Source organism: Plasmodium vivax, chromosome 12 (genome assembly GCF_000002415.2).
Source record: "Plasmodium vivax chromosome 12, whole genome shotgun sequence".
In the NCBI taxonomy this organism is placed as follows: domain Eukaryota; phylum Apicomplexa; class Aconoidasida; order Haemosporida; family Plasmodiidae; genus Plasmodium; species Plasmodium vivax.
The window spans coordinates 1,356,380-1,373,011 of record NC_009917.1 but is presented as its reverse complement, the minus strand read 5'-3'; the positions used below and the strand labels follow the sequence as shown (position 1 = coordinate 1,373,011).

At 48.0% G+C, this 16,632-nt stretch overlaps 4 protein-coding genes and 1 non-coding gene across 5 annotated transcripts, besides 1 other annotated feature; 3 read left to right on the top strand and 2 right to left on the bottom strand.

Annotated features, from left to right (window-relative positions):
- Positions 1–6,402: 6,402 nt before the first annotated feature.
- PVX_116890 (hypothetical protein) lies at positions 6,403–7,764 on the top strand. Its single transcript, XM_001615623.1, has one exon. It carries the CDS (start codon positions 6,844–6,846, stop codon positions 7,492–7,494), a length of 651 nt encoding a protein of 216 aa, XP_001615673.1. The 5' UTR covers positions 6,403–6,843; the 3' UTR covers positions 7,495–7,764.
- Positions 7,765–8,397: 633 nt separating this feature from the next.
- PVX_116885 (hypothetical protein, conserved) lies at positions 8,398–12,600 on the bottom strand (the record flags this gene model as incomplete). Its single annotated transcript, XM_001615622.1, has 2 exons — positions 8,398–8,979; positions 9,169–12,600. The coding sequence occupies 2 exons, from the start codon at positions 12,598–12,600 to the stop codon at positions 8,398–8,400; spliced, it is 4,014 nt and encodes a 1,337-aa protein (XP_001615672.1).
- Positions 9,885–9,911: a microsatellite.
- A 230-nt stretch (positions 12,601–12,830) lies between the features above and the next one.
- On the bottom strand, positions 12,831–14,684 carry PVX_116882 (hypothetical protein, conserved; the record flags this gene model as incomplete). Its single annotated transcript, XM_001615621.1, has 1 exon — positions 12,831–14,684. One exon carries the CDS (start codon positions 14,682–14,684, stop codon positions 12,831–12,833), a length of 1,854 nt encoding a protein of 617 aa, XP_001615671.1.
- A 513-nt stretch (positions 14,685–15,197) lies between these two features.
- PVX_116880 (Isy1-like splicing domain containing protein) lies at positions 15,198–16,515 on the top strand (the record flags this gene model as incomplete). The annotated part of the gene is made up of 4 exons (XM_001615620.1): positions 15,198–15,334; positions 15,624–15,768; positions 15,948–15,999; positions 16,229–16,515. The coding sequence occupies 4 exons, from the start codon at positions 15,198–15,200 to the stop codon at positions 16,513–16,515; spliced, it is 621 nt and encodes a 206-aa protein (XP_001615670.1).
- On the top strand, positions 15,571–15,644 carry PVX_116877. Its single transcript has one exon. It is a non-coding gene; the product is annotated as a tRNA-Met (tRNA).
- Positions 16,516–16,632: the final 117 nt, after the last annotated feature.

Below are 16,632 nucleotides of genomic sequence, written 5' to 3'. Positions count from 1 at the left end.
GCGAAAACGGGACGAAAGGGCAGCAACGTTAGTCTTAAAAATAAGAGTAAGAAGCAAAATAGCACCAAACAGTGTGGAGTAGCTTGCCAAAATGATAAGTCCTTCACGGTTAAAAAGGTACCCACGTTTGGAAACGGCAAGGAAGACGAAATTGAGGACGTGCACCACGATAAGCATAAAAGTAGCGAACACGGATTTGAGAAAAACACCGCCGTAGATACTACTATGAAGGATAGCAGCTTTTCCGACAAATCAAAAGACATTTCAGACGGCACTTGTAATTATCGCGGTTTTTCTAACGACTCGGAGGGAAGTAGCGTAGGCAATTCTAACTTTGGAGGATTAAAAAATGTGCTGGAAGCGAGCGAACAAAACTCTAATTTTACCCTCAAAAGGCAGGACTACAACGAGGAAGGAAAAAACGATTCGCCCAATATTCAGCACAAGAAGAGAAGCAAAAGTCAACATAACCATTTAAATGTTGTAAACCCTAGAAGCATAAACGGGATGGTAAATATGCCCTCAGGAAATTCTGTAGACATCATTTTATCAAACTCGACCATAATGGAATTGAGAACTTCAGACACGGAGTCAAAGGGTGCTTACTGCTCGAGTGGAGAGTGCAGCGGAGATTCTTCTGACACTTCGCACGATAATTCAACCCCGCATATTGGAATGAGGCGGGCGCGCAACTATAAAGACAGGGGAAAACGCAAGCACAAGGTGGCAGGCCATTCAAGCACTAAAGGGAGCAAACCTAACGGTAAATCAACTAAGGCTAGAGAATTATCGGCATGTAAAGAAAGCTATTATGTCCCCTCATCGAAAGTGGCAGAGAGGAACACAAAACAGGGAAAGGTGTCAACCAAATGTAAGGTGCCTCGCCCAGGGGAGAAACACAACCAGAACGGATGCGCAGATGTAATGTGGGAAAATAAGAACAACAAAAAAGAGAAGCAAAGTGGGAAGCATAAAAATAAGGACTCCTCAAAGAATGGTTTGAACCATGAGCCAAATTTGTTTGATGAAAATTGCTGCAGTAGGGGAAAAAAAAAAGGAAAGACAAGGGGATTGAAACATGGCAAACTAGTGAGGAAGCACAACCTACAGAGTAGTAGCCATGTAAAGAACAACAAGTCTCTAAACATGAGAACGATCCACGCGTTAGGATGTCAAAATGGTGCGTGTGCAGGTAACCACAACATGGTAGCATCTAAGCCAAGTGTTAAGCAGCTCTCCAACGTAGAACGGTGCAGTTGCGTCGATGTGAAGGACACACCTGGTGAGAAATTTTGTGCAACAAATGAGATGGCCAATTTGGTGTCTAGGAGCACTCCCAAGGGGGAAACTCTAACCAATCGCGAAAAGGAAGCATACGCGGAGGGGGGACCATTTTACGCATATGCCTTTCGAGCTGATACAATGCCAAGGACACCACTAGTCACTTACAACATGTGCGAGAATGTACCCCAGGCAGGAATGAAAAATTTATCTCAAAATGTTTTTGCTGAAGTTCGACACGAGTTAGCTAATGTTAATTTGTGCGCACCGGAATACACCGCAAGGAGGTATCAGTCGGCATCCGTTTTGCCAAACTTTTCAGCCGAGTCAGTTCCAGAGGGGAGTACGCCAGTGCCGCAGAGCCATTTCGCGCGCGCGCATCCGCAGGTGATTCACGTGCCCCTGGAGCTGTCTCAAGGGAGGTTGCACGTGCAGGGGGCGGCAGCGCAGGTGCATGGGGTAACATCTCAGGTGCATGGGGTAGCAACTCAGGTGCATGGGGTAGCAACTCAGGTGCATGGAGTAGCAGCTCAGCCGCATGGAGTAGCAGCTCAGCCGCATGGAGCAGCGGCCCAGACACAGGCGCCAATTTTGCAAACGCATGTGCCCATTACGGCGACGCTGGCACCCTACGGACAAGCCGAATTTGCGCTGAAACGTGAGCCCCTTCCGCAGGCACAACCCCCACAGAGTCAGGCGCAGAGCCAAATGGCACAGATGCAGCAATTGCCATTTATAGAAAAACCGATTGTTCTTGAACAATTTCCTCTGGCGAGCGTAATTTCAAGTGGAGAGCTCAGAGCCGCTGACAAGTTTTGCGGCCTTACAGAGTTAACAAACCAGTTAGTATCGGTTAAGGGGAAAAACAGTGGAGCGTACACTACTGCTAATGGTCTTTCCAAACCGTTCGATCAGAACTGCAATAGGTCCCACAGCGTAGTAGAAAACAGCTCGGGCGATTTGTCAAAGAAACAGTGCTCAGAGGGCGTTTTCACAAATGGGCTAATAAAGGGAAGTGCCAATATGGACGGTAGGTACACGATTAATGGCAATTCAAGCAAATGCATAGATCCATTTAAAGGCTCTGATACGAAGGGGACATTTTCAAACGGAGAAAGTGGAGTGCCTTCATGGGTAAAAACGTATGTAGACACACAAACTACAAGCCTCAAAGGTGAAGCGGCAAATGTGGGATACCTAAATGTATATACAAACAAGATAAATGAAAAGGCAAACCCTAATGTTAGCAGCTCGATGGAAATTCTTCAGTGTCTTTCAAGTATTGAGTCCCCCCCCAGTGATGTGTACCACCAACCCCATACTCCTCAACATGTGGCACATAAGAAAAAGGGGAATCCGCAGGATCTGTCTCAGTTAATTAAGACCTCAAATGAGAAATTGATAAATATGCAAAAAGAGCAATTGTTAGAAATTTTACAGGAAAAGGGAGATGCCGGCGTGAGGAAGACCATCCACACAGGGGACAGAAACCACCACACAGTAAGCGGTAGCCACCATGCAGGGGACAGTAGTCACCACAAAGTGAACAGCAGCCGCCACCCAAATGGAGACTCAAATGTTCAACCCACAAATCAGGTGGGCGGAGACAAATATCAGAACTTGTTAGGCAGTATGGTCCAATACTTCTCCTACGCGAATCCCGCAGAGGCTCCGCAAAACAGTGCAGGTGAAGCAGGAGGGGTAGTTTTTTCCCCTGCGCCCCAAGAAATAGGCAGCAGGAGCCAGCCAGCGCAAAATATCCCCAAACTACCGGGCCATTTAAACTGATTGATCCCTCCCCCGCGGAAAGGCAGAGCACGCAGAGTGTTAAACGTGATAGCAGTGTTGAACGTGTTAGCGATGCTGAACGTGCTAGCGATGCTGAACGTGCTAGCGATGCTGAACGTGTTGAAAATAATCCGGGGGAGGGGAACGGCGGAGAGTTTGAAAGTGCCAAATCGAAGGATATTTTACTCCTTAAAGAAGCTGCAAAAGTATATTTGCACAACTCGGGCGACGCGAGCTTGTCTAGAGGCAGTTCCACCAACGATCCTTCGAACGTTGGCTTCACGAAGGAGAACCTGAATCTGCTTTTTTATGCAGACGAGGAGGGGAATCCACTCGTCGACGTTGCTAGCGGGGGTGCCAACACACCCACTAGCATTAGCATTAGCAGTGAGCAGGAAAGTTGTCCGCAAAGTGGTCAAAGGAGCGGTCAAAGCGGCCACAATAACGAATCAAGCGCGCAGTGCACAGACTCAAATGGGAACGAGGGCAGCGCGGACAATGCTGGGAAGGACGATGGAAGCTTCGTTCATGTAGGGATCGGCGCGAGGTTCAGAGAGGACGACCATGGCAGTGATGAGTGCAAGAGTGACGATAGCGTTCGCAAAAGGGGGCGATCCTCCCGCGTCGGGGGGGTGGGCAGCGATCAGGGAGGCAACCAGGTCGGCGAAAAGGCCTGCGATAAAATGTGCGATAAAAGGTGCGACCAAACGTGCGACCTAACCTGCGATAGGGCCGTAGACTTGACCAACCGCAGCGACGATGTGCCCGGAAGTAGACACACCGCGGGCAGAAGCCACCGCGGAAATACCTGCAATGGGGATGACATGGTACGGGTTAACTCTGCAAATAGTGGAAGTGACAACGGAGAAGTTGAAAGGTGGGCAGCCGCGAATGTCAGCACGCACGAAAGCAACCCTCAGGATGATGCATCGAGCAAAACGTATTCCCTTGATGGAGTCAAAGGAAGCACACTGCAGGATGTGGAAGAAAAAAACGAAAGAAACGTTATTAAGGTTGTATATACAGAACAGGTGGAGAGGTATGGCTTTGCAAAAAGGGAGAAATCACCAGAGCTGAGAAAGGAGAAATGTTCCCTTAATCACCATTTTGATGAGGCGAAGAAGAAGAATGGAGTCGTCGAATGTGTAAATTTCAACCACAGCTTTGAGAAATTCCCAAGTTTTAACGAACAAATGGAGGAGCTGAAATTTCTAAAAGAAACATATGAGAGGGAAAAGGTGGACAACGGAAAAGGGAGCGACAAAGAGGTGAACCGAAATTTTGAAGTTACCCCCATTTCGGGGGCTCAAAAATGGGCAGTGGGGAGGAACGCCAATCCAAATTGTCACTATAGAGAGCAAACCAATTTTAAGGGAGAAGACAAGGTGAAGATTTTTACCAGTGCATTATCTCATTTGTTAGAAAGCAACCTGGAGGAGAGGCAAAAGGGGGATGATCCTTTCCGAACATTGGCCCCACCAGGTCGGACCGTACATGAACCCATTGGTGCAATTCCGGGTGGATTCTCATCAGAACAGAAGGTAAATAAGATAAACATAACGTACAGCCATCATCAGGAGGGGCCCAGCGTGGAAGGTCCTACGGAAGATTGCTCCATCACGAAGAGGAACTGTGGCGAAGGAGTCGTCATCTCTAACCGTGCAAGCGATAAAGGGAAGGACAACAAATATGCGTATCGTACACAGCATGACGTTCCTAGCTCGGACTATTCCTTTAATGGGAGGATTAGCCTTTCACAGGCAGGTGCAAATGGTGAGGCGTCTAATATACCACAGCACTGCCTCGAAAGGGTCACCTTTGCGGAAGAGACTCCACTTTTTGAGGACTCCAAAGTGGTACGTATGGAACCACCGCAAGGTAGAAGAAGCGGCATACTTGTGCAAAACAAACTGGTGTTACATAAAGATAGATGCGAGAGATTCACTCCCGGTTTGATTCACCACGGTGGTCGCAAAGAGACGCACAGCGTGTGGACAGGTAGGAACTTATCGAAGGGGAAAAATAAGCCTAACAAGGAATTACCCCTGAAGGGGTCCATTAAAGGGAGCATATCTGAGAAGGCTGGGCGGAACTCTCGCAGAAGAAACACCGCTGAGAGGAGGGACAAATATTCCATCCACGTGTCTGACTATTTTTCAATTCGGAATGATGACCATGCTAGCTACTTGATGAGTGAAGGGGATGCGCAGAACCGTTTGGCTAGTGACCTTTCCGCTGTACCCCCCTGTAAGGACGCCAAATGCAACGATAATAGTTATACTAGCAGAGGAAGTGATGACACCAAGGTGTTAAGGCACACGGGGAACCATTTCGCTCAGCTGGAAGGGGCACACCCCGGGAATGAATACATCAAAGAAGGCATTTTGGCAAGCGAGGCACAATCAGGGAAGCCTCCACAATTAGGAGAGTTAAATAACGATGTTGCTTTCACATGTAATGTTCAAAGTGGCTTAAATGGGAAGAGACCAGGAGAGAATATTACCATGGGGCAAACACTAAATCGTGGTGCTAATGGCCAAAATTGCAATAGCACCCTTTTCTGCTGCCCCGTGAAGGAAGCCACCAGCGCTGCTCCCAGGTACTCCATGACCACCACTCTGATGAAGAAGCTGTTTGGGAAAGCGAAGAAGAGCCCAGAACGAGTAGACAAAAGGGAAAGCGATGTTAAATGCGCTGATAATGTATTGCCAGGTAGTTTGGGGGAAACCAAAAGGGGCTCCTTATTGGGTAAATCTTCCGTTAGTTTTAAAGAAGACAAACCTCACTCGTTTGAGTTGCCCATCGGGGGAAAAGGCGGAAGAACCTTCTCGTATGTGTCAAATGGGACGAATGGGTCGAGAAGGCTCTGCACAAATTGCCCGACCATTGCGTGTGAACCGTTCAAGGGCGGGAGAAGAACCGCAACACAGGATTGTAATGCACCGATGGGCTTTCCTGCATACGCTGATAGGGGGGCATCCATTAGAAGGAGCACCGCTAGAAGGAACACCGCTACGATGAATAACGCACCTCCTACCGCCACGCCTTACCCTAAGTGCGAGCTCATATGCAAAATTCCCAGGAGAGCCTTCACGACTTATTTTCAAGACAGAGGTTGTTAACGGGGGGTGCCCTTTGGGGAAGGAATAACCCGCAAGCAGATCCCACTGCAGAGGAGAAGTAGAAGTGGAAGAAAAAAAAAAAAAAAGGGGGCCGCGAGGTGTATGTACACTGCGGGAAAATGCGAAATTGGGGTGAAGAAAAGGCGCACACCGTTTTCATCAAATGGGTTTCCAAAAAAAGGGGGGGAGACACACATGTGCATATCAGCGTATGTTTTGTTCGTTCGTTCGTTTGTTCGTTCGTTTGTTCGCTCGTTTGTTTGCTCGTTTTTGTTTTTTTGCTTGTTTCTTCGCCTGTTTTCTTCTTTAGTGACTTGTTTATCTTTTCCTACTCAAGCCCGCAAAATGGTAAGCAAGAGCCAGGTGCACATTTAACGGGGCCACCGCTAAACTGAGCAGAGCAGGCGGCAGCACGCATTTTGCACCCATTTTGCGCACGCGGGGGCATCGCCATTTGGACAGAAAAGGCGAACCAAATCGCAGCGTAGCGCCAGGGAGAAGCCTCTACAGGTTGACCGAGGGTGCCCATTAAAAGGCTGCAAATCAGACCAGCACCTTTAACCGCAATCGGAACAATTGCAAAGCTTCTAAGGTCGACCCCTTCAAGGTAGGCAGCAAAGGGAAACGAAAAAGAAGTTAAATTGCAACCAAAATGGCCCACCTCAATTGTGATGAAAGGCTATATAACAAAACGGCGTTGTACTCTCCAGGGGGGGATTCCACTTTGAACGGTTTGCATGAAGTACCTTTGAATTATTTTGATCCCCCGTGGGGGGGTCCCCCTGGGAATCTTCTTCACACACTCCACGAGGAGAGAACAAGTAGTGCAGTTCTTCCCACAGATGGGAGGAAGAAAAAAAGAGAGAAAAAAAAAAAGACTAAAATTCGGATGTGCTATAATTGTAAGGCACCCACGACTGGTGAAGGAGGAAGAACTGCCGCCGACAAGGGAAGCTACCTGAAAGACAAACATTTTGGTGAGTCCAAACAGGGAGACTACAAACGTGCAATGATAAACATCACGGCAGATGAACACTCTAGCGAAGGGGACTACACAGATGGTACTGACCACACTGTAGCTACTTTGGACCAGTGGAAGAAGCCTCGAAAGAAATTTATGGGGAAGTATTTTTTTTCCGAAATAGCTAGTAGTTTGTTGCACCCTTGGAGTGGGTCTCCTCCCTCTACTGCCCCCCAGTCGGGTGTAGTGAACCCTCGCCTGGACTGCTTGCATTATCGGATAGCGGCGAGGGGAAAGGGGCGGGAGGGCTGCAGCAGGCCGGAAATTGTCGTCCGATTTTAGCGAGCGGGTGTGCCGCATTAGGCTGTGGAAGTTGGGTTGCTCAGTGTAGCGCCGACTAGCTGCGACTATAACCGATTTGTGCCGACTCTTCATTTGAGGCAGATCCTGGGTGCCATCACCCAATCGCTCCTCTGGAGGGATGCCCTGTGCCATCTCCTGCGTGCCATCACCCAATCGCTCCTTCCTCTAACCTAAGCGGCGCGTTTGTTTTGTCCTCCTGTGCATGTTCATACTGCGCGCTTCGATTCGTCTCTCCCTCTTTCTCTTTCTCTTTTTTTTTTTTTTTTTTTTCCCCAGCTGTTGTTATTAATTTGGAACACTGCCCTGCCCCCGCTTGGCCAACGCCGCGCAACTGTTTTTAGCGGAGCGGACCCTTTGTTCAGTTGTCTCTGCGTCTGTCCAGATGATTACATTGCATGGCCCTCCTCGCGGCCATTTCACACCCCTTGTGGGAGTGCCATTGTGGTGGGCCCCGAAAAATGTAAAAGGGAGATCATGCCACCAGTGGCCAGAGGTGAAGTGCCTCTTTTGAGTTCCCATACAAGCAGCCGCTAATCAGGGGAAACTTCCTCTGGTGTGAAGAAACACCGCGAGGGGATAGCATCTTAACGAAATGTTCCATGTGGGGAAAGTAACTACCAGTTGGGGTATAGCAACTGGTGGTCAGGACAAAAAAAAAAAAAAAAAAGTATCTATGTAAGGTGGGTTTATGAGGGGGGGAGGGAATTTCCCCCCGTGCGTATTTTCATGGGCACAAAAGGGGGTTTCAAAAAATTACTTAAAAAAGAAGGGGGTGGGTCTTCTTGGAGCCAACACATGTACATGTGTGTGCAAGCTGATTGTGCATAGCAGGGGGGGAAATGCACCTCCCAATGAGGAGTGTCAATGGTGTCAGGGTTACGTTCACTGGGCAGCTTCCTTCTTTTCCCCCTGTGTGCCTTCCATCAGTTTATTAAAAATCTGTTGAGCGTCCTTACATAGGTTCTTATAGGAATCGCTTAACTGAAGATGGTTTTCATTTTTAATAACATCCGAGCACTCCCGGAATAGCTGCATGAATAGTTTTTTATCCGCCACCGCTTCTTCTACGTTGAGTGTTTCCTTCTCATGGGTGGTCATTTTACTTTTCTTTAATTTGGAGGGGTTCAGAAGGGCCTTCAAGTCGTTTAGTCTGTCCAGCAGGAGGTAGTGCGTCTTGATATACTGCATAACATTAGGGTTGTAAATGTTTAATTTTAATTCGTTTCCCTTTTGGTGCATCTCTTTCAGTTCTTCTGGGGGGAGGTTCTTAAACCGCTTCGTCTTTACGCTATTTTTTACATTTTCGATGAAGGCCTTTCTCTCTTTCATCATTTTGGAGATTTCCATTTTCATGCCCTTTGCGCCGTTTAGCTGGCTGGAGGGGTTTACCCTTTTGACGGCGTTTATGAGGTCCTGCAGGTTTTCAACTGGGGGGTCAATCCTCTGTTGCACGTGGAATGTTTCCTTATCATGGCGGTGGCGGTGGCGGTGGAGATGGCGGTGGAGATGGCGGTGGAGGTGGAGGTGACGATGGTCATAACCATCACCATAACTATCACCATAACCATCACCATTACCATTAACATGACCATCCGTTTGGTCTGCATCGCAGCTTGGGGGGGTTCCCCCTCCGCTGGTGAGGCGGAGTGCTACTTTTTCATTCCCCTTGGGGTTGTATGCGCCCTTTTTTGTCTTATCTACAAGGGCACGCTTCTTCCTAACGGCGGTCCTCGTGGCGCTTGCAGTTTTACCTCCAAGGGAGTAGAAGGTGTTTCCCCTGAGCTGCAGTTCTGCATCCATTTTGATTTTAAATGCGTCTACTTTGTTCTTCAAATTGTAGGAGGCCTTCACATCATCGATGGTTTTTTTTGCGGCCGCGGAAAGGGAAAGCAAGCTATCGAAGGAGGCTTCGAACTCTTTGCTCGTGGGGTCGTCCGCCTTGCGCTTTTTTTCTTCCCTGTGGGCGTTCGGGGGGAGGTCCACCAGCTTGGCGAACGGGTACTTCTCAAATTTGTCCAGCTTGTCCTGCTTCTCAAACTTGTCCTGCTTATCCTGCTTGTCCCCGTTTTCCGGCGCGCCAAAGCTGAGGCAAGCCGTTTCGCTCCCCACCGCCTGGAGCATCTGAGCAAAGGCGCTCCTCTCAACCCTGCCGCTTCCCGCGTGAAGAAGTTTTGACTCCACGTAGGTCGATGTCTCTTTGGATAATTTTAAAACGGAGGACAGGGCCTGGAAAAATTGTTCTTTGCTTATTGATGGCTCCAGGGGGGGGGTCTCTCCCGCTTCGTTCGTGCATAGGAGGTCATCATAGTGGTTATCGCTGAGGGGGTTGACCCAATTGGGAGTCCCCTTGGTGTACCTCTTTCCTTTTCCATCACAGGGGTGAGAATTCTCCCCCAAAGGTAAGGCGCTGGGGATATCCCCCTGGATGTCACCGCTACACACCTTTGAGAGGTGCCTAAAAATCTCGTCATAATTGCCTCGATAGCGAAATAGGAGGTCATTTTTTAGCGAAAAAATATTGTCCATATGTTTAGGCTGGCTAGCCAAAGTTATATTCTCCAAATTGATTTTTCCAAAGTCAAAAAATTTCTTCATTTCGCTTTCTACATCCTCGTTGAAGGTGTCCTCCTCTAGGGAGACCTCTTCGGAGAAGTTTAATAAAACGTTTACGAGGATATTTGGATGGACATATGAACGTTCTTCTGAGGGGGTTTCACTTTGGTCGTTTCCCCTTTGAGGAAGACACACCGGTGAGCTGTCCTGTTTCACCCGCTTCTGAGCAGAGTGGCTAAGCATATTCACCTCCACCTGAAGGGCGTATTCATCGGTGGTGCTCAATTCTACGTGCTTAAAAAAAACGCTTTTCTTCCTTCTCCTCTTTCGTATAATTTCTCTCCCCCAGTTGTTAGTGATAAAATTTAAGTTGGCGCATTTCTCATGGGAGATTTTTTTTCGCTTAACTTTTAACAGTTTGACGAAAATATTTTTGAACAAATGGGGGTTCTTCAGGTCTACGTAAATGGCACCCCACGTGCTGTCGCTCCTGCCATTGATGGCGATTTTTTTTATAAATGTAAATTTTTTTGTCTTCTTTGGACAGTTGCAAGTGTTGAGGTGGAGGGCGTCCATCGGTACACTCCTTTGGTTGTCTTTTTTTTCCGCCACTATGGAGTTACCATTTTTTGAATCAACTCCTCCTGAGGTATGCTCCCTTTGAGAGTCATTCTTTACGTCCATCTCGATATGCTCACCCTCCTGGTTGAAGTTATAACTTTTGCAGAAGGACGAAACTTCGTTCACCCGTATGTTTGTCTTTTTTCTCTTCGTGTGCTCTTCACTGGAGGCGTCTTTCTCGCCAGGCGGGGCAGCAACGGCTATCTCAAAATGGAGGTCCCTTCCGATTAGCCTCTCCACCTTTTTTGGCACGACGAGGAAGAGGTAGGTGCATTCGTCCTTCGCCTCATCGGCGTCCTTATCGCATGGAGGAATGCCAATTTTGTGAATGAAATTTTCCATCGAAATTTTGTAAAAAGGGGTTTTCACTCCGTCGCGGGGGTCATCTTCGTCTTCTCCATCGTCTTCTTCTTCCTCTTCTTTCTCCTGCTCCTCCATGTTTTCCTCATTTCTTTTCGATTTTTTTTTTTTTTTTTTTTTGCCTCCCCTCCACTTAGTCACATTGCAAATGTATAGGTCCAAATGGGGCATAACCTTTAACTCGTTCACTTTATGAATTACATAAAAAAGCGGCGCACGTAGGTTCCCCACTTGGGGGATCGTCACTGTATATTTTAGCAGCACCTTTACCGGGCATTCCCCCCCTATGGTCAGCTTCTTTTTTAAAAACGCCATTTTCATTTTTAATTTTCTTTCAAGATATTCTTCTACACTCATAAAGGAGCAGCTAATCAGTTTTTCTTCACTTGGCAAATGCGGCGAATTACTTCCATTTTGTGTGTTATCCGATTTTTTTGCCCCTTTTGAGGTTTCCCCTTTTTTTGTTTTGTTTTTTCCCCCCAAGAGCCACTCAACGGAGAAATCGCCCCTCCTTCTGCGCTTCACATACACAAGGAAAAAATGTTCCAAACCCACCCTCAGGTGTATATCCCTTTTGCGAATTTCTTCATCAAAGGGGTAGTCCCCCCATTCGTCGTACCCGCTGTTGTTTAGAAAAAGGTTTGGAGGGAGGACTCGGAGGGGGGGGTTTCTTTCCCTGTCCGATTTATCTCCCCCCTTTGCATCCTCAATTCGTGTGAGTCTCTCTTCGCCTATTTTCCTGACAAAGCACTCGCAGTTGAGGATGTCCCTGGGGGAGAGCCCCACATGCAGACCGGAGTTACCACCGCCACGGATGACACTTCCATCGGCGACTACTCCTGGGACGCTGCCCAGTTTAGATGTTAACAAGTTGAGAAGCCCCCCTTGGGGATTAACAACGTGGCTGAAGATGGGCCGCTTTTCCTCGCTCCTCTTTCGCACCACGGGGTCTCCCCCTGCGCGCCTTTTCCTCCTTCCCCCTTTGCAGGAAAAAAAAGAAAAGCAAAATGTGTGCAGCCCGTCAGATAGGGCTTCCTCACTTCGCCCTACAAGTGCATCACCTGAAGGGGTACATTCGTTGCTGCTGCTTCGTACGTTTGGTCCATTCGGCGAATATTCCGTTTTGTAATCGCCCGGAGGGAGTGCCACCTCGGAGCTGCCTCCACCCCGCTTGATGCAGACGGAACAAATGAGAATGAGGTACGGGAAGCTCTCCTCCTGTGTGGCGTTGGAAGCACTTGCCAGAGGGTCACGCCTGCTGTCTTTTTTCTTCAGCTTAACCTTACTAGGGTTTTTCTGAGTCCCCTGAAATTTAGCAGCCCTATTTTGTGCAGCCATATTTTTTGCATACCTGCTGGTGGACGCAACTCCAAAGTGGCTTCTACCCACGAGGAAGAAAATCGATTCCCCTTTGGTTAAGAAGCTGCCATTCGTTTTTACCAAATATTGGCATGCGTACTGCACGTGGACTGTTTGGGTGAGTCTCTCCAGTTCGCCTTCGTCTAGCCAGTTGCATTGGTCCTTGAGGGCGTTCTGCCAGGGGGTGCACATGTGTGTAAGCGGCACACCGAGTGGGTAGGTGCGCTATTGTGTGGGCATGGGAGCCCAGCTCTCGCGGGTCCCCTTGTAGCCTTTTCGCACAAAGTGGTCGCCTCGGTGAGAACTGCCCAGGCGGGGTGACGGCGCTCACTGCGGCTTTGAATCTGTCGAGTAGCACCCACGCACCGGGTCGCGCGCGTCAAAAATAAATCCATGCCTGAGGCACACTCGCACTATTGCTTCTATCTAAATGGGAACAACGTGGGAGTTACCTTTTTGGCCAATTTGGAGGTGCCCATTCGGTGGAGCCTGCCATCCGATTCCTCGCTGACCGGTTTGTGGCGCTTGGTGCTTTTCTTCTCATCTGGTAAATTTCTCCTAATCAGCTGGAGCACCTGCTGAGCGTTGCCTTCATTCACGGTGATGTCACACCTACCACCATACGCATCGTTGCAGCTGTCTGTTTGGGGTTCCCTCGTCATGTTATGGGTGCTTCCATTTTTATCCTCCCCCTGGTCTGCTTCATCTCCCCCCTGGGGACTACCATTCGGGGGAGTCAAATTACTTACTGGCACCAATTCGGTGTCTTTAATTCGGATGTTTCCCCTATCGTTGATGTAGGCATACCCTTTGAGGAGAACATTCTTCTTTGCTTTGAGCACAGACTGTTGGTAATCTGGGTAGGGTGTACAGTGGCGAGGCTTCACATTTTCGCATTTTATTTTTATATGTCCTTTTTCCACCGAGCAGATGAGGAAGAAGAAACGTCCGGGCGGGTGATCCTCATGAGGGGGGGAGCTCTTTGGAACCACACATAGGTTAGCACTTTGCTCTTCGTGTAAGCAGGGGGGTGACCCGGCTACGTCAGCAGGATCGCAAAGGTTGACGCTGCTTCTCTCGCCGCTCGTGTCGCTCCCCTGGCCAAAGAGCACCGCGCAGGGGATGAAAAAACACTTTTGCGCCCGTAGGTGGTCCCCGAAGGGGATAAAGTCGCATGGCTTGTTAATACATTTGAGCCCCGTTAACATCTCGAGGAGGTAAAAATGGTAATCGGGCAGGTGAAAAGCTTCAAAGCATGTTAGCAAAGCGTCCAGGAGGATGTGTGGCCATAGCTCTGTCTCATCGAGAGAGTGGCAGGACGAAAATTTATTCCTCCCATTCTGCGGTAACCCGGTGAGATGCACAAAAACTAAACGCCATTTATTATTTATATACAATTTAACCAAGTAGTCGTTCAGTTTGTTTGGCACTGGGAAGGAGGAACTCGTTTGAGGATGTATCAACTCGTATAAATAATTCCCCCTAGGTATGAGGGTTTTATTTTCTTTTATTAGGCATACAGAGGAGTAAAAAAATCTGAAGAAATCGGCATCCTCCTTGTAAGTTACGTCTGCATTTCGGCATTCAAAATTTTTATACGTCACTATGCATTGGGCAGGTGTTTCTCCTTTTTGATCATTTTGGTGCTTCTTAAAATTTTGTTCCGTGTCTTCGTTTAGCTTCTCCAGAAGCTTTTCGAACCCCTCCACGTAGGTCTTCCTCTCCCGTGGTAGCAGCGCTTTTTCTTTTTCTTCTTCTTCTTCTTCTTCTTCTTCTTCTTCTTCTTCTTCTTCTTCTTCTTCTTCTTCTTCTTCTTCATCTTCTTCTTCTTCTTCTTCTTCTTCTTCTTCTTCTTCTTCTTCTTCTTCTTCTTCTTCTTCTTCTTCTTCTTCTTCTTCTTCTTCTTCTTCTTCTTCTTCGTCTTTTTTTTTTTTTTTTCCCCGCTCAGGGGGGGGTACCAACTTTTCAGGGCTATCTTTGCGGCATTTGTTCTTTTCACTCATTAGCGTGTCGTTCTTCCCCTCTTCGCCTTGCCCGCACTGTCTGCCATCATTCGGGGGTAGCTCATCCGACTGACATTCGGGAAAGCAATTTGGGTCTCTCCAGTGGTGCACTCTTTGGCCACACAAGTTCAGCCAAGTGTCCCCCCGCTTGGCTTCCCTCCTTTTGGCGCTTTCCCTTTGCGCCTCCTCCGTTGCGTATTTCTTCCACAGCTCCAGCGCATTTTTGTTGCCCCCGAAATCTACAATTCCGTGTTTGAGAAGGGTGTCCTCCATTGCGCTATTTGTTCCCTCGCGCAGCTGCGGTGTTCGCGTGATGTTTGCGGTGCCGTTTGAAGTGGAATTCGCGGTGGCAATTGAAAAGTGGCCTTTTTTTTTCTCCTCACAAATTGAAGTATTTTTTTTCACCTTTTGCCAACCATTTTTTTATTTTTCTTTTTTTTTTTCTTTTTTTTTATTTTTTTTTCCCCTCCTGCGCCTTTTTGTTTACCCTGCTTAGCATACGCCCTCGCTTCGCACTTTGAAGTTAATTTTTAGAGGTGAAGCTATCAGGCGTGGAATTCCAAAAGGGAGGACGCCGCAGGCCTTGGGTAAAACTACAGCAGTGGGTTTTCGTCCCCTTTGCGGAGCTGCTTCCTCCTCAGCCCTGGGAACTCCCCAAATTGATCACCCGTGGGGCAGCTCGCCTGTTCTGCAATTTGGCCGTTTCCAATTTGGAGGTTTCCAATTTGGCAGCCTTCCAATTTGAGCGCTTCTCAAAAAGCGCTGTAACACTGGGGGGAACGCAAAATGGCGCGGAACGTTGAGAAGGGGAGGTCGATGCTGAACCAGTGGCTGAAGGCCAAGGAGCTGAGCGAGCAGAAAAGCTTTTTTAAAATTCCCAAGAGGGTGAACGAAGTGGAGGATTTGGAGACCGCCGTGTCGTGGTAAGCAAAAAGGGGGAGAAGCGGAAAGGAAGCGAAAGGGAAGCGAAAAGGAAGCACACTGTTATGCTTCTTTTTCTTCTTTTTTTTTTTTCCCGCAAATATGCCCCCCTCGCTGCATTTACTCCCCTGCGTGTCTTTGCCCTCCCTGCGGGGTCCTCTTAAAAATGTGCGCTGCTGTGCATATACGCATGTGTCCCTATTTATGAGCTCAAATAGGTATACACCTTGACGTAGGTACCCACGTATTTTCCTTCTTTTTTTTTTTTTTTCCCTTTTGTCTCCTCCCCAGCCGCAGACATATCATCAAAGAAATATGCAACAAGATAAAGGAAATCCAAAACTACAGTTTGAGCGACCAGCATATAAGGGAGCTGAACGACCAGATAAATAAATTAATTTCGATCAAAAATAAGTGGGAAATTCGGATAATCGAGGTAAGGGCGGAGTGGAGGAAGCCGAGAAAAATGCAGACCGAATGACTGCCGTCTGCATACGGAAGGGTTTCTTATGACAGTGGAGCACGTCACATAGCGCGTTGCTTAGCGCGCCTACAAAACGCCCAATTTGGCACCCCACATAATGCGGCACTACCGCTTCCCCCGCTTCTCCTCAGCTGGGTGGCCCGGACTACCAAACGGAGTCGAACACGCTGATCAACGCGCACTGTAAGTTTGCACAGTTGGCTAGTGCGCCCCTGCGTTTTCTCATTTGGGGTGTTCTCCCTTTACGCAGCTTATGTTTCTGCCCTTACGCAGCTTATGTTTCTGCCCTTACGTAGCTTATGTTTCTCCCCTTACGCAGCATATGTTTCTCCCCTTACGCAGCATATGTTTCTCCCCTTATGCTGCTTACGTTTCCCCCTTTTATGTACCTTACCCCACCTCCACTATGCAGGCAGCGAACTGAAGGGAAACAACAACTACAAGTACTTCGGGGCGGCGAAAAACTTGAAGGGCGTAAAGGAACTACTATTAAAAGAAAGCGACGATCGGAAAAAGTTTATTTTAAAAAAAAAAAAGGAAAACAGATTCTTCGATAAGCATGTAAATATTCACTACTTCGGTTATTGTGATGATCAAAATGAAATGCTACTGAGGGAAGAATTAAAAATGCAGAATCGACTCGAGCAGGACGATTTGAAAACCTTAAAAAGGATAAGATCACTAAAAAATTATAATTAATGCAAAGCAGGAGTATAGGAGGAATATCGGGTAGGCCACGAGGTATCTCTGGCTGTTCATCCGGAGCGCCTACGTGGAGGGGAAGAAAAAAAGAAGAACATTTGGCAGTATATGTGC

Coding starts and splice junctions, on each gene's coding strand:
- PVX_116890 (XM_001615623.1), top strand. CDS start 6,844: ATGGCCCACCTCAATTGTGATGAAAGGCTATATAACAAAACGGCGTTG.